The sequence below is a fragment of the Muntiacus reevesi genome, chromosome 3, assembly GCF_963930625.1.
Source record: "Muntiacus reevesi chromosome 3, mMunRee1.1, whole genome shotgun sequence".
NCBI lineage: Eukaryota > Metazoa > Chordata > Mammalia > Artiodactyla > Cervidae > Muntiacus > Muntiacus reevesi.
This window is the reverse complement of record NC_089251.1, coordinates 115,041,478-115,065,547: the sequence shown is the minus strand read 5'-3', so window position 1 is coordinate 115,065,547 and position 24,070 is coordinate 115,041,478. Positions and strand designations below refer to the sequence as shown.

The 24,070-nt window shown below is 37.9% G+C and overlaps 1 protein-coding gene across 17 annotated transcripts in view; it reads left to right on the top strand.

Moving 5' to 3' along the window:
• PUM1 (pumilio RNA binding family member 1) overlaps positions 1–24,070 on the top strand; it is a 121,366-nt gene that overhangs the window by 54,904 nt on the left and 42,392 nt on the right. For 9 of the 17 annotated variants that reach the window (XM_065930256.1, XM_065930247.1, XM_065930253.1 and 6 more), the window contains 4 exons: positions 7,638–7,804; positions 9,817–10,087; positions 19,855–19,948; positions 21,332–21,448. In XM_065930256.1, the coding sequence (XP_065786328.1) occupies positions 7,638–7,804; positions 9,817–10,087; positions 19,855–19,948; positions 21,332–21,448 (649 nt within the window). The remainder of the gene's footprint in view (positions 1–7,637; positions 7,805–9,816; positions 10,088–19,854; positions 19,949–21,331; positions 21,449–24,070) is intronic. The other 8 variants (XM_065930257.1, XM_065930252.1, XM_065930251.1 and 5 more) reach the window with 5 other exon arrangements.

Below are 24,070 nucleotides of genomic sequence, written 5' to 3'. Positions count from 1 at the left end.
AGCCCATGGAATTCTCCAGGCTGAAATACTGGAGTGGGTAGCTTTTCCCTTCTCCAGGGGATCTTCTTAATCCAGGGTTGAACCCAGGTCTCCCGCATTGCAGGTGGACTCTTTACCACTTGAGCCACAAGGGAAGCCCAAGAATACTGGAGTGGGTAGCCTATCCCTTCTCCAGCGGATCTTCCCGACCCAGGAATCAGACTGGGGTCTCCTGCATTGCAGGTGGATTCTTTACCGACTGAGCTATGAGGGAAGCCGTGAAGTTTGTAGGAAGCAGAAAAATAATTAGACGTAGGAGAAAGATAAAACACTGGGGCCGATTTATTATTATTTTTTTCCTTTTTAAGCAATTATTTCATTAGTTAATCTGTGATGGAGCTATGTCTTTTCTATTCCATATCTTTATTTGATTTTGTAAAGGTGGCTTCTATCCTTATTGTCTTGAGAGATTGGTGATTTCTAGCTCTTTTGTAGTATTGTTACCAGGGGAAGTTAAGACCTCAGGATAGAGGTCAGAAAATTGAATTATCTAAAAAGCATCTGTTTTACTGAGTTTTCTGAAGTTTGCGTAAAGATAAATGAAAATTCTCCAAATCTGTATCCCAGTTTCTCAGAAGGAAGGTTGTGTGTAATGAAACGTTACCCTGTATTTTGACTTGAGTTGCACCTAAACGGTGATACAGGAAGACTGACCGGTGACGTCAGGCCATCACTTTGGTGCGTCTCATCCTATGGTGGATGGAGACCTGGGATCAGTGACCTGCTTTATCAGCTTTTTGGTTGTTTCCTGCTGATCTTGTGCTTCTCTTGGTTTTGCTGTCTGTCTGTTGGTTAAGGTGACATTTGACTACAAGCTCTGGTCATGGAAACCTGAATCACTTTTTGATTGTCATGGTATGTATACATCTTCTGGGAAGAGGTGAGCTTTTTTTTATTTTTAAGAAAGAAATCTATTTTGTCTTTTAGAGCGCTGAGTTCAGAGACCAAGGAAGACAGAATATCTGCTTCCAGTACATAGTTGTTCTAAAGAGTAGTCTTGGTGGTTTATGGATTAGAGCATTCAGATGTTTTTCTTTTTAGGTGGTCTTGCCAGCATTTCTTCTGGTTAGCCTCAGAGATGCCCCATTTTAAACCCCCAAGAGCTAAAAACATCATCCCTAATGGCATAATGAATGTACACCTCAAATCAAGTACTAAGGGGCTATTCTCAGATAACTGACAACAGATAAGCCAGACTCAGTTAAAGGGGTTTAGAATTAAAGTAATTACATTGGTTTTCCATTTTCAGTAAAGTTGTTTTTATGGTTAAAGCTTGAATGAAGGTATTTAACCCTGTCTAGCTTTCCTGAGCCTTTCTTAAGTTCATTTCGAATGTAAAAATGGACTCAGTCGTTTTGGCTTTTGTGATAAGAGTGCTTGCAGGCCGATGATAAGAATCTGACAGCAGTGTTTTGTTCTCAGCACCCACTGAAAATTTTTGGTAGTATTTCAGGTATGAATCACAAACTTCAGGGTACCACTTTTCAGAATAATGGGAAAACTCAGAATACCCGTTAAGTCAGAGTCAGGTTTTAAAATTTGATTTATTTCCTTTATTCCTGGATAAAGACATCTCCCTTACCTGCCCACTCAAACACCCCAAAATAAAACAAAGCATTGGTTTTGGATGGTTATAAAGTCATATGTATTTACTATGTTCTTAGACCATTGGGTGAAAAGATTTTTAGAAAAAAAAATATATTGGGAAGACCTTTCTGCTTGTTTGTAGAAACTGGCTGCTTTTTGACCTGGAGGTTACATGCACCTCATAACAATTCACTTAGGTCACAAAACTTTGATAACTTGATTTTCTAGTTTCCAGTGTATTTGTTTCAGGCAGTCAGTGTTGTTTCAATAGATTTTGTTTAAAAACTTCGTGTAATGTAATGCAGGGACTTGAGTCTTAATTGGACTTTGATTTCTTCATTTGCAGAAAGTCATATGGTTATGTAGTATATAATATATGAAAATACTTTGTAAGTCTTATAAAATCTTGGGCCACATAGTTCTTGTTCAGTATCAGCATCTGGTAGCTTATTAGAACTGACAGCTCTCAGATTTAACTCCAGACTATTGAATCAAAGTCTGCAGTTTGATATGACCCACAGATGATTTATATACAATTAAAGTGTCATAAATACTGATAATATAGTTTTATTGGAAGATTTCAATTCAGAAACTTTTATCTCAGAATGGAGCCCCTTCAGACTTGAGCTTCCCTTGAACAAGAAATCTTTGTACTCTGCTTTGCAATGTCAAGGTTTTAGACACTGACTAAATAAAAAGTTTAAAAAAAAAGCCATGCAACTTTCAGAAAACCTTTTATGGTTTTCATCTCTTTTTCCTGCTGGATCTGGTGGTAGTACAACAGAGGGGAACACTTTTCTTATCTTTTTGCACACCAGGAATTGGGTGATTATATACACAGCGCATGGTATATTCCATGCTCCACTGTTTCTAAAGTGCATACCTCCCAGCTTCTGTTCATTTTGAAATTGGATATGTTTTAATTGCCAGTGTTTCCTTTTTAGCAGCACATAAGATGGTGGTATGTCTTATACATTGATGGTGCCTCAGATTTGATGAAATGTAGTAATAGGTGGTGGAGCTTCTCTGGTGGCTCAACATTAAAGAATCTGCCTGCCAACACAGGAGACACCGGTTTGATCCCTGGGTTGGGAAGATCTCTTGGAGGAGGAAACGGCAACCCACTCCAGTCTTCTTACCTGGGAAATCCCATGGACAGAGGAGACTGATGGATGGGATGCAGTCCCTAGGGTTGTGAATAGTCAGAGTTGACTGAGCAACTGACCACACACACACAGAGGAACACACACAATAGTTGGTGGCTTGATTGTATACAGATGTTTCAGAAAAGTTACTGGGACAGAGGGGTTTAATGGTGAAAGCCTTAGTCTTTCCAGGGGAGGAAACAAGGTATCAAGCAAGATTGAAGCTTTGGGGTAGTGGAGGTGAGTGAGACTGTTTGTGTCTGAGAAAGGTAGTGGGCAAAATGTGAAAATTGGATAAAATATTTTTAAGAATCTTTTAAAAGGAATTGCACAGTCATAAATTGCCTTGTGTTTAATACCTAAAACAGCCCTTTGAAGTAGATGTTGTCCCTGTGAAAATTTATCAATGAGGAGAATGAGGTTTAGAAGGGAAGTGGTGGGAACCGAATTCATAGTGTTCTAATTTCACATCTTTTAGCCATAGTATATGCTCCACTGACCTGTTTTTTAGTTTCTCACAATAGTATCATATTTAGTACATTAATTTAAAAGTAATTCATGACTAGTAATTTCAAGCTTTTACTCATTTTTTTAGTTATTTGAAATTTCTTTGTTACTAGTGAAGCTAAAACTGCTGAACTTTAAGGAAAGATGACATTTTGGTTTTGGGTGGCATTTTGTGAAAAGTTGAGAAGTGTACACAGGGAAACCACTATTTTAGTTATTATGGTCTTTGGACTGGTTTGTCAAGCAAATACAAATAGTCCTTTTAGAAAAAAGAAAAATTACTAATCTCATTGAATTTGACTTCTGCCACATGGAGCTTTGAGGTAAAATCTCTGCAGTAACAGGAAAAATTAAGTTCTCATTTCTCTGACTTCATTCCGAATTAATATTCCCTGATATATTCATTCCCCTTTTGAGAAAGATGAAACTTTTGAGAAAGGTGAGCTAGACTGAATGACTCTGATCTTCATCGTACATAGTTTTCTGCTCTTCTCTCAGTTCTTTGGTATGAGGCAATAGAACATATTCTAATGTATATATCTGTGATCTGATCTCTCAAGAACACTCCTTGACCCCACTCTAGGGATTCTGAGTGGGCTTGGCTTCTTGCATTTTGAGCACTCTCTGAGGGCTATATTTGGGTTACAGTTTTGAATTGAAATTCATCTAAAGAGAGCCTAGAACAGGAGGATGCTGTTAATCCATCTTTGTTTTTTATTTCATTTAGTTATTAGGCTTTTTAGTATTAATTTGCACTGGGTAATATGTAACAGAAAAGAAAACCGTAACTCCTGTCTTTAGGATGCTTATTTGGGCTTAATTTTAGTGGTTCTTGGGCTACCCAGGTGGTGCTGGTGGTAAAGAACCCGCTTGCCAGTGCAGGAGACATAAGAGACTTGGGTTGGATCCCTGGGTGGGCAAGATCCCCTGGAGGAGGGCATGGCAACCCACTCCAGTATTCTTGCTTGTAGAACCCCTGTAGAACCTCCGCCAGAGGAGCCTGGTGGGCTACAGTCCATAGGGTCGCAAAGAGTCGGTCACAACTGAAGTGACTTGACACACACACACATAGTGGTTCTCAACTGTGAGTGCTTATTGAAAGAGAACCTTAGGCTTGTGGGAGCTTCTGCAGACCAGTTAAATTAGAGTCTCTGGGAGAAAGCCCAGTCACTTGCAAATTTTTAAAAGATTGTAGTGTTTGATGCTAACTGTAGATTAGAGCCACTGCATTGTGAAAAGGACAGTGTATCTGGGAGGGCCAGATCGGCTCTACACTTTTATTTGAGGTAAACCACTGAATGGGAGCCTTCATTTTTAATGTTAATATCACAGTGTTACATAAGAAATATTCTCCCAGTGCATAGTTTTCACTAGTGTCATACAGTGTTTTTTTACTTTATAATAAACTTTTACATATACATCATTTCATTGATGTTTACAACTACTCTGTTTTAAACAAAATGATCCCTGTTTTATAGATAAGACAACTCAGACTCGGGTTTAATGACCTGTCCAAAGTCCAGTAAGTGTTAGCAGTTGAGATAGACTGTAGGTTCTGTGCAATCTGGGTTAGTATTTTCCTAAAAGAATACCTTACTTTAAACATTAAAAAAAACTTTAAAACTCCATAAAACAGAGCAGCCCAAATATACCCTTATTCTCTGTCACTAGGGTCCTCAGATTTCTAAGAGACCTTTTTTATGATCCCCAACTCTGTATTCTATATTCTCTTTTAATAGCAGACTGACAGGATAGCTTCCCACTTGTACTCTTGGTGTCATTCATAAATCAGACTTCATGTCAACTGTTTTAATTTAGTGCTTTTGTTGATTTACTGAATTTGTTAAAATTTTTTATGACCCATGTGCAGAAAAGTTTACACATCATAAATGTTCATCTTCATGACTTTCTGCCTAATGGAAATATCCCCTATAACCCGTCCAAATCAGGTATGGAAGTCATCCTACCTGCTCTGTGTTTTGCTGAGGCATTAATAGCCTAGTGGAGTAGAAAACTTAGGTAACTATTATGTAAATAGACTGTATAGCATGGACAAAAACCAGCCCGTTCCAGGGACATCTTTGAAAATCTAGCCCTTGGCAGTATAATTGAGAAAGTAAGTGTCAGTGACCAAGTGTTCAGGTCAGGGCAGTGGGCTTTCAGGGGGAGCAGCTTCACGGCAAGCCCTTGTGAAGGGCCACTGAGGAAAGATCATGAAAATGCTGGTTTGGTGAGTGGGCCTCTTCTGTACCCAGGTTATTTGCTTGGTGAAACTTCCTACTGCTGCTTTATTGCATTTCCTTCCCATTTTTTTCCTGTAGACTGTTTGAACTCCTTGTGAGAAATTGGAGCTGAACTGCCTGCCACTCCTGAGCCAGTGACTTGATTTGTAGATTTGTGGAAGATTATTTAAGTGTGTTGGTGGGATGATCTTAAAATACTTTTAAAAATTATTGATGTTACTGGTATCTAATTCAGGTGGACTTGTTTATTACTACCTGTTGGACTCTTAACCTGATGATAAATAGAATGGGAGGATCCTTCTTATTTTAGCAGTTCAGTTTTGCAGGACTTTTTTCTTTGTTTGTTTTATCTTATTTTTTGAACTTCTGTCCTGCAGTGTATTCAGTGCTGGGGACATGAAAATTACTACATAGCTTCCGTCAGTTTTACCTTTGCAGGAAGTGGGAGCGTTTATTTCTGGACAGAAATGTCTTTAGAATCCTGTCATACTTTATCTGACTTGGGATCTCAGTGTCATGCTTAATTGGCTCTCATTTACTCTTTGAACCAGTATCAGTGTTATACTTTGAAGATGTGAAAGTTACATCTCATTTGCTGCCAAAACTATAGTTTACCATCTTGCTGCTACATGAAACTAAGTGGTATATCCTTTCTAAATTCTTTCTGGTATATGTTCGTTAATTCATATTAGCCATGAAGTCTTTCTGTGTTACTTTTGAGCAGAGGATGGTTTTAAAAGCAAAATGGGCTTTGAATTGGTTGTTGAAAGGTCTAAAAGATTGTCAGGGTCCCTGTGTCTGGTCTTTCCGTGTCAGGGTGGCTAAGAACTACTTTGAGAACATCTTTTTATTTTGCGTTTGCAGGCTTACCCATTTGCAACTGTGTCTGCTGCTTTATCTTCCATTTGTGGTCCCCACCCTCCCCATTGAAATTTGGTTGTGGTGACTGGAATTGCTGAGCAGGAGTTTCATCATCTTTTGATTGGATCTTACCTTTTACCAGGAGCTTTCTTTTGGTCTAGGTCTGTTTGTGTCTTTCTTAAATTAGAAGTCAGTGATGGAAATAGGCAAGATTATCTTTCTAGTTTTACAAAAGCAAAGATTATTTAACCCTTGGGTAAGGTTTTGCAAAGCTTGTCATACCATGTCAAGTCACTATACCAAACCTTCTTTTCATTGAAAATCAAGACACATTTGCTTTGAAAGTCCATGTCTTAACTTAGATTGTTGGTAAGAGGAGACAGACTTAATTTCTTTAAACAAACAGGACATCTGTGTGCTTGGCACCGCATCAGTCCTTTTAGGTCCAGTCTTTCAGTCTTTGTAGTTTGAAGTACTTCAGAGATAAACTTGGTTGTATCAATGATTCGCCTTAACATGCTCGCATATAATCCTTGGTATGTATGGGACAGGGAGTGGATGACAATGGTAAACACTTAGAGTACTCTTTGTGAAAGAATTTTAGTTAGATTTAACATGTTTTGAAGGATTAAAAATTCAAGTTAAGGATGATTAGTGATTTATTGTTTCAGTAAGCGGTGAGACATTGGGTGAAATTGGGGTGGTGGTGGTTCAAATTGGCAGGGCAAATATCCCAATATGAAGTGTATAGAGTAATTGAATTGGAATGATGTTAAGACCACACTTAGCTCAATATTCAGAAGTAAGGGAGGAGTTCACATAGGCAATGGAAGTAGGAAATTCATTTTGTAGGCTTAATATTTTCCAAGTATAATATTAGCTATAATTCCTGGGGATTATTAGGAGCCATGCTATTCTAGAGAGTTAGATATTAGAGTAGAGAAATGAAACTAAGAAATACAAAGTTGTGGTTGGGCTTTGGGTAGAAAGGAAAAAAAATGGGGTGGTGGGACACTGGGCATGATAAGACTGTCCTAAACTCTGTAACATAAATGTATGTCTGTCTCCCCCATTTGGCAAGACTTTCTGCAGTGTTCCTGCCTCTGTGTTGTCTGTTAATTAGATTGTAATGTCTTGAAAGGTCATGGACACTATCCTGTTGTAATTAGCATCTAGTGTAGTCTGGTGTCCACAGTGGTTGCCCGCTATTATTAGTTAATGATAATTAGTGAAGCTGAAGCTATTTTTTAAACAGGGCCCAAGGGATGCAGACAGTGATGAAAACGACAAAGGTGAAAAGAAGAACAAGGGTACGTTTGATGGAGATAAGCTAGGAGATTTGAAGGAGGAGGGTGATGTGATGGACAAGACCAATGGTTTACCAGTGCAGAATGGGATTGATGCAGACGTCAAAGATTTTAGGTTTGTATGTTTTACACTTCTGATTTTTGAGTGGGGGCTATGGGTTTTTGTTTTGATTCATTTTATTTTGATTTTAGTTTTCTTTTTCCCTCCCTACGTGTCTTTTTAAAGAACTGGGACTAGTGTAGGCCATACCACAAAAACTCTAAGAACTGTTAAGGTGAAACTTTTTAAGATCTGTCCATACCTGATGTTTTGCCAAAACATTAGACTTTCCATTTGTATGGAGCTCTGTAATTTGCAGAATGATTTCATAAAGATCAGTTCATTGATTCTCAAATTTCAAAATCACCTGGGATGAGCACCTTGGGATTTCTCCCAGATCATTATCTTGGGAGAAATCATGTTTACTAACGGAAGTGTGTCATATTACTGTGGCATATTAAGGAAGAGTGAAAAATAGTTGATCAGTTAAGTATTATTTCACTTGAGACTCATAAGCTCCCTTTGAGGTAGGCAGGTATCGTTTTCTTGGTTTTGAAGAACCAGAGATACAGCTCAAGTGACTTGTTCTTAATCATATTCCTTCCATGGAGGCCTCTCATTCCATCTCTGGTCATAATTGATTTGCAGGTTTTACCCTGTAATTTTAATATGCACAGTATTAATGATACCATGTTTGTCTTCCACATTTGGCAAGTATTCTTCATTTTTGTAACTAACCTTTGTTACATGATGGTATGTGAGTTTTAATTTTTTTTTTTCAATTTTGACTAAGGATTTTTATCCTCAGTCACTGATGTCCAGTAGAGAATTTAATTTTTAATAATTTTAGTGTAAAGCTAATGTGTGTCTAAACACACACACACACACACAACATCCCTTATCCTAATAATCTGCAAAGCCAAAATTAAAATATTGTGTGTGTGTGTGTGTGTGTGGGGGTCTTTCCTTTTAGAACAGTGTTTTATTTGTTTAGTCTTCCTAAACTAATTTTTGCATCTCATGGATGTAAAGAATTAGTCTTTGTAAGAAATTTGAGTCACAGAATAATAAACACTTAACCTCAGGTCTTTCAGATGAGTTTGGGTGTCCACTCCACCCTGAATCTCAAGCAGCTTGTGGTATTTTGTGGTGTTTGACTCCAGGGCAGATGGTAGTAGTAGAGGGTGTGTATGTGTTAAGGAACTGCGAGAGCTTTAATTTGTACCAGCTATAGGATTTCTTTTAGGCTAAGTATGTAGTCACAGGCTATATTTTCCTGACTAGAATATAATATTATTCAATATTAATCTGAACTGGAATTAGATAGTTCTGCTGTCTTTTTGCATAGGGTGATCGATCATGTGTCCTGGATTGCCCAGGACAGTATTTGTTTATACCTCTGTCCCAAGATATTAATACTGCCCTTTTTTGCTCTTAGGAGTGTCCTGGTTCAGATGATAAATGACATCCTCATATTACTTTTAATTCTTAGTGTTGACTCCTTAGCAGGAGCTTATCCTAAAAAGTGAATTTACTTTGTACTGTTTTGTAATGGTTTGATTCTGGTTTCTTTGAAAAGAAAAGGAGAGTCAGTTTTATCGTTGGCCAGTTGGTACCTAGGAAATAACAAACAAATTTTTCGCCTGTTAAAAATTGTTTTTGAATAGAATTATTCTCCCATGTGGAACTTTCCCTAGAAACTACTTTGTCTATTGACTGTTTAAAGAGTAGGATGTTGCTTTTGTATTTTGGGATCCCTGCTTTCATGAATACCACAGAGTGATTTCCGCCCCCCAGTCCATCCAGTGTTCCTCACATCTGGGCCCCTTGGTAAAAGAGATGGTAAATTAATAGCAGTTAATGTAAATTTAAGGGGTGGGTTGTGGTGGGAAGGCAAGCAATAGAAGAGTTGTTTTATAGGACGTAACATGTAAGCACCATAAAGGGTCTCTGGTCATTTTTTTCAAAATAGTTTTAAATACTGTTAGTAATAAGCTGTGTCAAGGACATTGTCCTTAAACTTAGGTTGGTGTAGTGTCCCTCCCCACTTAAAATAAGGTTTAATGCCCTTTACTTTCTCTGTTTAGCCGTACCCCTGGTAATTGCCAGAACTCTGCTAATGAAGTGGATCTTCTGGGTCCAAACCAGAATGGTTCTGAGGGTTTAGCCCAGCTGACCAGCACCAATGGTGCCAAGCCTGTGGAGGATTTCTCCAACATGGAGTCCCAGAGTGTCCCCTTGGACCCCATGGAACATGTGGGCATGGAGCCTCTTCAGTTTGATTATTCAGGCACGCAGGTACCTGTGGACTCAGCAGCAGCAACTGTGGGACTTTTTGACTACAATTCTCAACAACAGGTACTGTGTGTGTCTCTGTCCCTCTCTCTGCTCTCCCTCCAGGCAGACACATTATTCAAGTAACTGAGAATGGGGGGATGGGAGGAGGGTGGCAATATTTTAGGCTTTTGATGGCCAGTCCTTATTTACCCAACAGTGTAAATTATAAAGCCTTCGCATCTTCCCTTCCAGCATGATTCTCATGCTGACATTTGTTGGCAAGAGACCACCCTGCTGTGTATAATTCCTTTGGCTTCTCTCTTTTATCAGGGCCTGGGGAGGGGCTGTGGTGGTGTTACCTCCTGTAACACAATCCTCTTGAATGTTAATCTCGTTGAAGATTAATGTGATTATAATGCTGTTGGTTTTTGTTTTTTAAATAGTAAACTCTGTTATCTGCCACTGTCAGGAGTCCAGTGCCAGATGTCTGATTAGTCTTGTCTTTTAATTAAGTGAGTTACTACAGATAACAGACATATGTCATACCTTGCAAAAGAGTTAGAATGTGATTGGGGAAAAACACAAATCACTCAAAATCTGCAGTGAAATTATTTGGCTCTTCTTTTATTTATAAGCCTTTGGTGTATATTTTATGTGTGCCTCTGGTTTTGAAGGGATTGTATGACTCTCTCTAGAGCTTACAGATTCTTCTTTTTAATTTTTTTCTTTTTTTAAGGAAAATTAGCCAAATTAATGAAAAGGGGGCAGGTAACTTCCTGTTCATGTTAAGTTCCACACGTTCTCCTTTGTAGCCTCAAGCAGTTTGGTGGGCCATCAGTTTCTGATGCTCCTTAATTTTAGTCTGTCGCATACATGTACATTTCTAGGTGTGAAAAGTTAAAATCTCATTTTGTAGTTTAGAAATTATGTATCTATGGGGAAAGTTGGCTTATGGTCTTTGTAGATCAAATTGTACCACACTGTCCCTTTAGTTGTCATAAATGGCTGATTTTAAGTGAATTTTGCTTGATAGATAGCTGGATAATACAGTTAACCATGTGAAGTTTACAGAAACAAACCCCTTCAAGGGATGATGTGATATGCACACAGTCTGTGTTCCTATCAGTTGGATATACTAGGTGTAATTAACAAAATCTTTTTCTAGAGAGTTTGAACTAACAGTGTACATGTTTTCCCTGTAGTTCCCAATAGATATGCTCACCTTTCCATGGAAATTTGACTTTCTGTGCTTTTTGTCTTATTTATTTATTTGCATTTTTTTCACAATGAATCCTCAAAATAGCAATGTTGAGTGAAGTCAGGAATTACTTCAGATGCTGAGGAAATATTCGACTTAAAGATGTTTTGTGGCACATCAGCAAACATAGAGACACGCTATTACTGTGTAGACTTCAGCTTGTCCAGTTTAGGATATTAGTGTAGTAATTTCTCTATCAGAATTGAGGTATGTTAAGTGTAGGCTGTTTCTAATCAAGTTCCTGTAACTTAGTTATCTCAAAAAATTTTATCTGAATTCTATCTTTTATTGTCTCATTGAGCTTCCCCTGGCAACCCTTAGATTTGCAGCCATTTTTGGTTCTTAGCTTCCATTCCCAATCTAACCCAGTCTAACTCTGCTTGTTATTTAAGACGTGTTTGTCTTCAGCCTCTTAAGAATGACAATCTGATTCTCTGTCATTTAATTGTTATCTCGTAATCAGAGTTAGGATTCACTTTTGATTTACTGAACTTGGATTTCAGAATAATTCTACCAATTTTTGAGGAGGCTGGATAAATTATTAGAACTTGAACAGAAATATACTTTTGCATGCCCACAAATAGTTCACACACCTGCTCAGATTTATAAAACCTGGAGTGCCTTCACCACGGATCACATTTCAGCAGTTTTTGGAAGCAAATGCCATTATTTTGCAAGTTAAGCTGTTGTTGAATTCTGACTTCCCATGCATGTCTTGGTTGCTGCAATATAGGGTCATTGTTATCCAGTTACAGCATCATCATAGGATGTGATTATTGTTATTTTGTCCCATGGGCTCATAATTCTTGCTATTTTGAGTAGATGGCTGTACACATTCTTATACTGGGTGTACTGATAGCATGCCTGGAAATCATTGACCCAAGACTCTTCAGGACCCTTAAATTCCCAAAGGCTGCTGCATAAAAGCCAGTAGTTATTAAGATGGAAGAACCCTTTCTCTACTGGAAATTGGTGTTTGTTCCTATACTTTATCCTTCTAATCCCTTTTTACCCTTTTGCTTTTCATTCGATTTTATTCCTCTTTCCATTTCTAATAATTAAAATGATTCTTATTCTTCAAGGTCCAGTGCTATTACCCCCCCCCCCCTTTTTTTTTTTTTGGTTACCTTTCTTGATCTCTAAATCAAGAAGTAGTCATTTCTGTCTCTGTAGTGCCTTGTGCTTCCTCTAAGAAAAAGAGTCATGGTGTCTGCTTGTCTGATGGTCCTCTGCTAGATTGTAATTACCTAGAGGGTAAGATGGGGTCTTGATCTCTCTGTGTCCTCTGCTTTTGCTTTGATGGACCAAGTTTTCAGGGAACCTTTTCCACACCCCTGTTACATTATCTCAGAACATCCCCTCTATTTAATATACTTCACCAAACTAAGATCGAAAGCTAACCTTGGGAGAGGTCTGTGAGTCCTTTAGGTCTAGCCCACTAGATTGTTTATCATAGACGAATAAGGGTACCTTTTTAATAGCCAGGAAATTTATTTCCTGAATCAGTATTTAACCTTTTAGTGTCACAGCCCTCTTTTGCCATATGGTTAAAAGCCATAGTCCTCATCAAAAAAACATACATGGTTCTTTTGAGACTCAGTTTTGTACATAACTTGAGGGAGATCACAGATCTGTGGATTGCATATCATAACCTTCTGTTCTTATTTTTTGTTGTTACCTGTAGTCAGGCATATCTCTCATGAATGGAACAGACTTCTCCCAGTCCCATGGTTCTCAGTTTAGTTATTGTGGCTCATTTGGTCATTTAGATAGTGTAAGGAAATACTTGATGACAAGTGATGAGACTATTTATGCCTGCATCCTAGGGAGAGCATACTGTTTCCTGAGCAAGGAAGGACTTACAGAAGAGATGGATGGATCTTGAGCTGTGCTTTGCAAGACTTATTTATACCAGGAAAAGAATGAAAACTTCAGTGGAGAAAATAGTAAACTAAGAGCTTAAAATTAGACATTAACATATGTGTTCAATAGATAATATAGAAATAGTCACCCTGGATGGTAGTTGAGGTTGAAAAAAGGTGACTTGTGAGGTTACATAGATAGTGTCGCGAGTCTTACCATCTTTGCTGTGCTGTCGTACAGGCATTAACAAGGCATTTTAAGAAGTGATGACTTAATTATCATAATTTAGTTTTTTCGTGCAGAGAGTTAGCTTAGAAGCAGTTTTAGACATTCTTTTGTCCTATTAGTTAACTATTGACTGTTGTATCCTTGCAGGGACTTTAGGTTTTGTCGTAATGAACAGAGCTAATGTTTGTAATAAGACTGTCTTACAGTATATAAAACAGTTATGGAACGCTTGAGGGACTAAATATTAAATAAATTGGTTGGTCAAGAATCCTATCAGACCAGGGGAAGGCTCATTGAGGACCAAGTTTGTATAGACCTAACTTGAATGAGAGATGGAATGTATATTCCTGCAGTTAAGAGAACAGAGTTATGGAGATGGAAATGACAATGGTGTGATCATAGGTTAGTAAGAGTAGAAGGTACACATAAAAGGAAAACAGAAATAGATGCATTTGGTTACTGAGTCCAGGTCACAGGCATTGAGAGCCAGGACTGAGTACAGACAATATTAATGATTGTGAGGATTAAACTAAACATCTAGTGTAGCATGTATTTTTCTGTACATTTTGCTCTTTTATCATGGCTTTCTTAAATGGGCATTGACTTTTTTTTTTTAAAGTTTGGAGTTTTGGAGTTATTTGATATAATTGGTAGGGTATGTTGATGATTTTATGAATGGATCTGGTTTGATAATTGACAAAACAAATCCTTGTGTCCTATTTAATTTCATTTAGGGTAGTAAGTTGGTTTCATAAGACTCTTAATATCAGCCTGTATTTAGATACATAATATAGAGCATCCTGAAAATACAGGGAAGGTATTTTTCATTTAGTTCATTACAGACTAACTGTCTTTAGGGATACTTTGGTTTTGGATAGCTAAACTACTTATCTAATCACTTTGAACCATCATCTTAACCTAAGAGGTACTTTTAGCAGGGATTCCTTTTATGGTGCCGTGAACCCCTTGGCAGTTAGGTAAGATCTCAGACTGAATTCTTAGAATACTGTCTTAAAATGTATGGTGTAAGTATGATTACAAAACAAGCCAGTTATATAAAAATAGCTATAACAGTATTTAACAGCAAATTGAATGATGGGTGTTTGCTTCTTTTTTATATGATGCATGAGATAGAGGTAGTTGTACTGGCCATGGTGGTGAGCATAAACAAGATTGTGAGGTGTCTAGCAGTTGTAAAGTAACATGAAAATACATGATTTCTATTTGTGATTGAATCACAGAAATGTGGCTAAATATAATGTGGTTTGTTGCCTATAATAATAATTGAAGGACTTCCTAAATTTCATGATAGTAATTTTACCTGCCTCAGGTACAAGGGTCTGGGGTTAGGAACCTTTAATTTAGGGTGGTTTGAAATGCTCATTGATACCACTTTCCTTACTTTCTCCTCATTGTCTTTTCTTTAATCCTGGAAAACACAGTGAACAGTTCATATGTAATGTGTTCATACTGCTTTGTGTTATGATGCTTGCATAGTAAATAGCCATGAAGTTATCTCTGTTGATCTAAATATATTTTAGAAAATTATTGCTAGGTTTCATTATATTACAGTCGTGTAACAGAAACCACAGCCAAGATTAAGTTGATAATTAGATGGGTTAATCTGGTTAATTGTTGATGTTCGTTATCTTAGGGTTCAGTTAGTGTAAAAATAGCCTAATGATGTGGCATGCCCTATAAAATTGCCTGCTGATGTACTGAAACTAATCTATTAAGCATGAATTTTTAACAGAGAAGCAGTACTCTAAAAAAGCCTTAGTCAGATGGCAGAGGAAGTTGGCATGCTTTGCTTTTTAATGTGTGGTAGTGACTTAAATGTCATTCTTATGAGACTGAGTTTGCGTAGTTTTAATATAGGTATTTAAAATTCTTGGCTTTCTTTTCAGTTTATAAATGAGAGGAAGATTATTCTGTCAGCGTCATGTGTATAGTCACTGTTGAAATGCTGACTTTAGCTAGCAGTTAGGTCATTTGAAACATACCTTTATTGTTCTTTGACTTTGATGAAATTTTAGAATATGATTTTTCTCTAAAGATAATAACTTGCTTGACGGAAGGCTGTATTTTGTTTTCCTCACTTATTTAGAAGTCATTTGTTTTGAAATCAGATTCTTCATCTGCTAAAGAAATGTGAAATTTTTTTTTCAAGTTTGGCAGCATAGTTTGTTATGTACCTGTTACACTAAAAGTCATTGTAGTTATATGTTAGCTATTGCAACTGTTCAGATAACCTAGTCAAAAATGAACTTTGATCTAGAGGATATAGCAAATTATAGACAGTAGCAAATTTTCAAAAATTTCATATACTGAGGACTAGCTCCAGAATATAATTTTTTCTTTAAAATTTATAACCCCACTAGTGATGTAATACTCTTACTGTTTAAAAGGCTTTTCTCCGTGAATTCTGGCAATAGCCTTGTCAGGTAGGGCAGCCATTTTTATAGATAAGAAAATTAAGACATCGTGAAGCTCAGAGACTTACTGAAGATCTCTGCTATGCAAACATCTTTGTTTCAGTTTCTAGCTCCTTGCTCTTTGCTTTGGACCTAGTCCTAGAAACATAAAACTGTGTGTGGAGCTGTCTCAACTTCAAATTTAACTGCATTCGTAGTTTTTTTTTTTTTTTTTAATTTTTTAAAAAATTTTTTATTTTTTATTTTTCAGTGGGTTTTGTCATACATTGATATGAATCAGCCATAGAGTTACACGTATTCCCCATCCCGGTCTCCCATCCCACCTCCCTCTCCACCCGATTCCTCTGGGTCTTCCCAGCCCACCAGGCCCGAGCACTTGACTCATGCATCCCACCTGGACTGGTGGTCTGTTTCACCACAGATAATATACATGCTGTTCTTTCGAAACATCCCACCCTCACCTTCTCCCACCGAGTTCAAAAGTCTGTTCTGTACTTCTATTGGTAGTTTTTTCAGCATGGTATATGTTTTAAAATTACTATCAACAACAAAAACAAAAAAATTTTTTCTTTCCTCTTTGTGACCTAAAGCAGGTGGTGCTCATGAACTCAGCAGGACTTTAACACTGCTCAGAAGTTTGTTTTTTTTTTTTGTCTATTTTATATACTTTTTAACATTTAATTTAATTTTTGAGTAGGTAGTAACATTCACATGGTTCAAAAAATCAAAACAATGTAAAAAGATACACACTTGTTATTCTTCTTCCCACTCCTGCTTTCATCCTTTTTATCACTTTTGTTAGTTTATTGTGTATGCTATTAGCATTTTAATTTTTTTTACTATACAATGTTGTGGTGTCTGCCGTATATCATCACAAATCAGCCATAATTTTATATAAATATCTCCCCTTCCTGTTGCGCACCCCCGCCCCCATTCCACCCCTCTAGGTTGTCACAGAGCCCCAGGCTGGGCTCCCTGTCTTACACAGAGCTTCCCGCTAGTTATGTTTTACACAGGGTAGTGTTTAATGTCAGTGCCACCTGACTCGCAAGACCTGCCTTCTGCTTTCTTTGTCCCTTCCCGGACTGCCTTGCTACATGACGCGCTATAAGAGGTGGCCCGCAGAAGGGCTGTGTCTGTGTATGGGGGTGCTCTCCTCATTCATCAGAAATAGTGTCACATAGAGAGGACTTCTGTGTGTATTGCTTTTAATCGTTAGCAGACAACCTTAGGAGTTAGACAGCTCTTTATTGTCCATCTTTAGAGAGAGGAAGAGTGAGCACAAAGTGATTTTCCTTCCCAGTGTCCCACACACAGAATCAGCGGTGGAGCTAAGATGCCAGTCCAGGTTTTCTGGCCCCAGAGTCTGTGTTCTTATCCGCTCTCCACTGGGCATATTGCCTTAAACTCACAAGAAGGCAGACCTGGCAGTACATTTTATTTTGAGGTGAGAAAGGGACAGAGTTTAGCACTTTGCCCAGTAGATGGCATTTGTATGCATTGTTCAGGATCCTCTGGAACCTATCACTTGCCAGTTACTCAGTTTTGGTTTTTAATAACCTATATTTCCAGTTAATATTGAACCGTTTACATGAGAGAATGTGCCAGAATTTCTGTAATTTATGCTATGATCAAATCTGTCTGCTGTTGATGGATAGTTTACTTATGTTTAATTGTTTACTGTAGAATGCACTCAAAATAATTCCTTCTCTGTCATAGTCATGGACATATTAATCAACTCTCAAACATGGGATATATGGGAGCAGTTATACGGCCTGTCTGTTTCCAGTTAAAATTATTAGTCCCAGTGTTCAGTGTGGTGACACAGTAGTGAGAACCACAAACTAATGTTACGTGGAGTGATTACTTATTCATACACTGTGTGTATATATATGTATATTTACAGATATAGTACATGCATGTAATGTTACATGAAATGTTAAAAAATGTTAAAAACATGAAGTGAGGTTAAGTCATAATGGAATGGTGTTAAAGTACTGTTTTTGGTTAGTAAGTCAAGATAACCTCAAGAGTTACATTCTGAACACAGTATCCTTATTCTCTTAGCTTCATGTCACAGAATAAGTGACATGCTAATAAGTGCTCAAAAAAATATTTGTTGAGTGAAATGAATTATTTTATTTGCAGCAGGGCCAAGAAAGGTAGAAGAAAGAGGCTAGCATGAGCATTGTCTGAGATGTTAGATATTTTAAAAGATTTTAGGGTAGGAAAATTCCAGAGACCCATTGACTAGATAGCAGATACCTAGTGGAACTAGGAGGTGTTTTTATAGTCTTGGAAAAAATTTTAAACAACTCTCTACTATTTTACTTGTTTTCTGCCTCCTGGATGCTCCTCTTGCAGGAAGGGGTTTGGGGAGAGCTGTTGGTAGGAGGAGCATGAGCCACTATCCTTCAGGTGAAACCAAACCAACTTGGCGATGATCGCAAGGTTGTAGTTACCAAATGGTACTGGTTGGCTCCCTTCCTGGAGTGAACAGTTGTTTTGATATATTTGCCAGTAGAGTCCTGTATTTCTTTTGAATGCTTGACAGTTAATCAGTGCCTATGAAGTAGAGCTGTTTTTTTATCAGCATTATAATGAAGTTTTTCTTTTCTTTAACCTTTGAAAATAAAAAACTATATATAAAGCATTTTTGAAACCCGTACTGCATGGTTACTTTTGACATTCATACTGTGAAAGCAGAGACTTACTTTACTCTGGTTTTTAGAAAAATAAATATATATAGAGGTAACAGGTGAAGTTGGTCAGTATGTTCAGAATATTCACCTTAAAAAAAAATTTAAAATCAGTCTGTTTTTATACTTGAGGTACAGAAGTAACCAAATCATAACAATCAAGTTCACCACAACTGAATCAAAGTTCCACTGTGACAGTAATTAAGCTGAGTTGTCAGAATGACATTATCACCTACTGTCCAAAACAGGTTTCTTTATGAAGACATCCGTGGTTCAAGATCCATGGTATCTGTTACATATCATCCAGTGATGTTAGCCTAACCACTGAAAAGTCCTGTAGAAAGAGTAGGTGGGTTGAAGGTCCTTTGTGGGGAAATCCCATCAGTAAATTCTCCCAGTCTGATTTCAGTAAATAAAGAAGTCTTCAGTATATAACTCCTTGGAAGGAGGCATATCAGGGCAATCCAAAATCAGGTATCCCCCTTTTTTGTACCAGTATTATTCATATTAAATTGTATGAGCATTAAAAAAAAAATTGTATGAGCATTTTATTTAGTGTTCCTAACTTAGTTCCTTGCACAGTGCCTATCAGGTTTTGATTCAAAAATAATTGTAAAATGAGTGATTGACTTTGTAATAAGAGAGAATCTTAGGATATTCTTACTGTCAAGACCTTTGAACTCCTTTCCTTTTCTTGGAAACTAAGCTCATTATCCAAGTTTGGTTAGTAGCAGCTATACTTCTATTGTTTTATTTCTCACATGTAAAAGGATTGGTATTCTAGGAAACTCGGGAGCCCCTGAAAGTTGCACATTGTCCAGTTTACCAGTTTTTGTAAACCACTAGTTTGAGGGAGGTATTCAGTATTTTCCCGAGAGGAGACAGCTAGGGATGAAATGAAAACTTTCCATTTTCCTGTCTAAAATGTGAGTAGGTGAGAATTGTTTCAGAGTGTTTGTGGAGTTCTCAAAAGAACTGAAGGGAGGTACCAGCACTGGTGCAGTGAGGTAAGTTATTTGTAGTACATTTGTTTAGTTTCTGGCTTGCTCTGGATCAGGCAGCGCCCTCAGACCTGAAGCAGCTGTTAGGGCATTTGTATGTATGTTTATGGTTCAGGGGACAGATAACCTGTGAAGTAAGTAGTCAGCACATGGGAACTGGGCTCACAAATTGAGCCGGAGCAGTAGAGGGGAAACAGAACTATGAAGCATCATAGATACCAAGGGAATGGAGTAGAGCATGAGAACATTTTTGCTAAAAGCATCTTGTCTAAACAAGAGTTTATGGAAATTTTTATTCAGAGAGGCTTTAAAATTCCTTCATGTGACTGGTTCTCTAACCTCATCATGCCCTTTCTTTCCTCAGCTATTCCAAAGACCCAATGCGCTTGCTGTCCAGCAGTTGACAGCCGCCCAGCAGCAGCAGTATGCGCTGGCAGCCGCGCATCAACCCCACATCGGTAAGTCCTTACGCCAAAAGCACCCGTGTAGGGGTGGTCCCATCTCAGGACAGTGGCTGTTGTGAAACCCAGCTAGTGTGGACTGATTGTGAAAGTCCAGACAGGTCTCAGAGTAAACGGCCTCTAACTCTCATCCAGTTGTCTTTAGCCACCTTCTTATTTTTCTAGACCTAACTCGTAAGATTTCTTAGTATCCAGTTATTGCTCTGCCAGCCGTTTCAGGATTTAAAGTATTTCCTGTAGTAGTGGCTAGCATCAGCTCTGTTGGTAGGTTTGGATGAACTTAAATAACAACAATTTTGTGCTTATTGGGAGTGTATAAACTATGGATGTCTCAATGTCACATCTTATTAGGTGGCAAGTAGTACCTGTAAACCTATTTTCCAAGTAGCATGTGTTGAAAAATTTAAAAAGTTTTATCATAATCACTGGTTTTTAAAGTTGCTCTGTACCTGTTGTACTTGTTAATGTCTTGATAGTAACATATTTTTTATCTTATGGAACATATTTTTGTCTTACTGCTGACACTGCCCCCCCCCCCCCCCCCCACACACACACACAGCTTTTTTGGGGTCTCTTCGAAACAATGCTATACAAGTAGAAATTTTATAAAGGGGGGTGGTTAAAATGACATGATTGAATAGATAGAAAATCACCAGTCACGGATTGTGAAATGCTGTGGAAGAAAAGACTTGGTTCTAGCCTAGTTATACAGGTGACCCTTGAACAACATGGGTTTAAGCTGTGCAGGTCCACTTGTATGTGAATTTTTTTCAATAAATATGTTCTATAGCATATTTCTTGGTTGAATCGTTGATGCTGAAGTGTGGTTATGGAGGGCTGATTTTAAAGTTACGCATGAATTTTTGGCTATGTAGGTGTCACATGAATTTTTGGCTGTGTAGGTGTGGGCACCCCTAACCCCTGTGTTGTTAAAGGGTCACCTGTATTAAGTCTAGACATAAAAACCTTTACCTGGGTCTGATTTAATTTGTACTTACAGATAGTAGTCTTTATAAATAGGCATACATTTTCTTTGAGGAGAACTAGAGAATTGTTTAAATGGAAGTAAATCCTTCCCTCCATTCCATTGAAAACTGTTTTAAGTCACTTTATTTTAACCTATTATAATTTCATTAGTCTTTTAGAAATTGTGCTGAATTTAAAACTGCTTAGTAGTTTTAATTGTAATCTTCAGCAGAGGCTAAAAAAAGAGACAATAGATGGATGTCACCATAGTCTTTAGTACAGGTATTATCTTTCTGAAAGTCCATTTTGCTCTCAACCTATTGTATCCTCTCTTTGTTCTCTTCCCCACGGAACGGTTAGCCAGACTGTGTAGGGGTTTGGCAGGCTTGTTTCAGTCGTTTGTTTTACTGACAGGTGTGTTTTCAGCAGGTTTAGCTCCCGCTGCCTTCGTCCCCAACCCGTACATCATCAGCGCTGCACCCCCAGGGACCGACCCCTACACAGCTGGATTGGCTGCTGCAGCGACACTCGGTGAGACGTTCTGCCACACGAGGGATTTTCTCACCTGCTAAAAAAAGTCCCTTTGATGGGCATTCATTTTTTTATACTCTTTTACAAATCCGTGTTTCTAGTGAATGTTTCTCTCCTGATTTCCAGGACCATCTGTCTGCCAGCTAAATATCTCTGCCCACCTATAACCTCAGACTTGAACATATTTAAAATGAGGTTAATCAGCTGCCTCCTGTATGGATTGTTTTCCTTTTTCTTTGGCTTGGTGCAAATGCCTTTTAGGCCAGTTGTTGCCAACATTTTTGGCATCAGGGACCAGTTTCATGGAAGACAGTTTTTCCATAGATGGTGAGGGGTAGGGGTTGGGCGGTGGGGTGAGTGGTTCAGGCTATAATGGGAGCAGTGGTGGCTGGCAGATGAAGCTTGGCTCCCTTGCCTGCTGCTCACCCCCTGCTGTGTGGCCTAGAGCCTAACAGACTGCAGACTGGTAGTTGGGGACCTCTGCTTTAGGCCACTTCCTTTTAAAATTAATTAATTCACAGTGTTGTGTTACTGTATAGATATTTTTGCCCCCCTGAGTCACCAGTTGCTCATACATATTTCGGGAATTTCTCCCCTTGCTTATATCTCCCTACTATGGCCGATCCTTTTAATCTTTACCTAGACTTTACAGCTGTTCTCTTTTACATGTTGCCAGCTTTTTCTCTTTTGCTCCCTCTTTCCCCCACCTAGATTGTTTGAGAAAACAGTCACAAATCTCACTGTGTCACCCTTCTACTTAAATCCTTTATTGATTTCTGTCTTATCTACCTAATATAGTATACTACAGTTAATGTCAGCATGGCTGGTCATTCCAGACTACTCGGGTGGTGATGGTGGTTTGTTCCTTGAAATTAGTATTTGAAAGGAGCTACCATGACATCTGAGGATTAGTGAGGATGGGGACCCAGTGTGTATAGCAGTCTCCCATGACTATATGAACATCTCCACATGTGTACCGCCTCTCCCCCTGCCCCACACTGTCTCATACTGTACATTCTAGCAGTATTAAGTTGATTTTGATTTGCTACACACACTGCACTGGTTTAGGCCTCTGCATCTTTGGACATTATGGTCTCCTTAGTCCTCTAGAGTAAACTCTTTCCCCATACTTTGCCAGGGAAGCTTCTTAGCCAGTATTGTCACCTCTAGAAAGCTTCCTTTGTTAACCTGTTCTTACTCTTTCTCTTATCACTTTGTATTTATTTGCTTGTGTATGTAAACATGACTGTGTACCTTTTGTTTATTTTTGTTTTCATTTCTGTTGCTTTGGGAGACTGACCTAAGAAAACATTGGTATGGTTTATGTCAGAGAATGTTTTGGCAATGTTCTCTTCTGGGGGTTTTATGGTGTCATATCTTAAGTCTCTAAGGCAGTTTGTTCAGTCTGAGAATGTGTTCTAAATTCATTTATTTGCATGTGGCTGTTCAACTTTTCCCGGCACTGTTTGGTGAAGAGACTGTCCTTTTTCTATTGTATATTTTTGCCTCCTTTGTTGAAGACTAATTTGACCCCAGGTGTGTGGATTTATTTCTAGGTTCTCCTTTCTGTTCCACTGGTGTCTGTATGTCTGTTTTTGTGCCAGTACCATGCAGTTTTGATTACTGTAGCCTTGTAGTATTGTCTGAAATCTGGCAGGATTATGCCTCCTGCTTGGTTCTTTTTCTCAGAATTGTTCTGGCAATTTTGGGCCTTTTCTGGTTCCATATAAATTTTAGGGTTATTTGTTCCAGGTCTGTGAAAAATGTCATGGGTAATTTGATATGAATGACATTAATTCTATAGATTGCTTTGGGTAGTAGAGGTCACGTAATTTAAATGTTATAGAGTTGAGATTTAAGTCAGATATAGCTCAAAGCCTGTGCATGTACTTCACTGTCATATAGTGTCCATGTTGTCTTGAATTATCTTTTCTCTACTTTCTTTCCTTTACTAATTTTCCTCTACTAACTTATCATATGTTATTTGAAACAAAGAACCAGTCTTAGAGATGACAAAAGTTGTCCTCAGTGAGATCATAATTTGATGATGAAAATCTTGCTTTTGTACTTATCATCTGAGCCAAACTGAAAATGAGTTAAGTGCTTTTGTACAGAGCAGAAATGTTAACTACCCAAACTGTGAAACTGCATATTCTTGTGGAATGTTAATCCACAGAAATTGAAACAGGCATCCCGAGGGAATCAAGCTCAATTAATGATACACCCTGAGCCAAACATGCCCACATGTTTAAAATTTTTTAACTTATTTGCTTATTATTAAAAAATAACTCATACTGTAACATAGCCTTCCTAAGCAGCACCTTCATTTTGCACTGTGTTTGACTGTGGGCACCTTTATAAACAGATTCTTGATCTTGTCTAAGGCTACAGATACAGAAAATGCCAAATTAGAAATGTCAGAGTTAAAAAGAAAAGAAATGTCAGAGTAATATTGGACAGTAATATAATTTGACATATTTGTGTTTTAGAATTTAATGGAGAAGCAAAAACATGAGTGAATTTATTTTGACTTAATGAAGTACATATTTCTACAGGATTGGCTGCTATGTCAGAATGGATGTATTTGAAACAGCTTTATGGAATTTCACTGAAAAGTGCAGT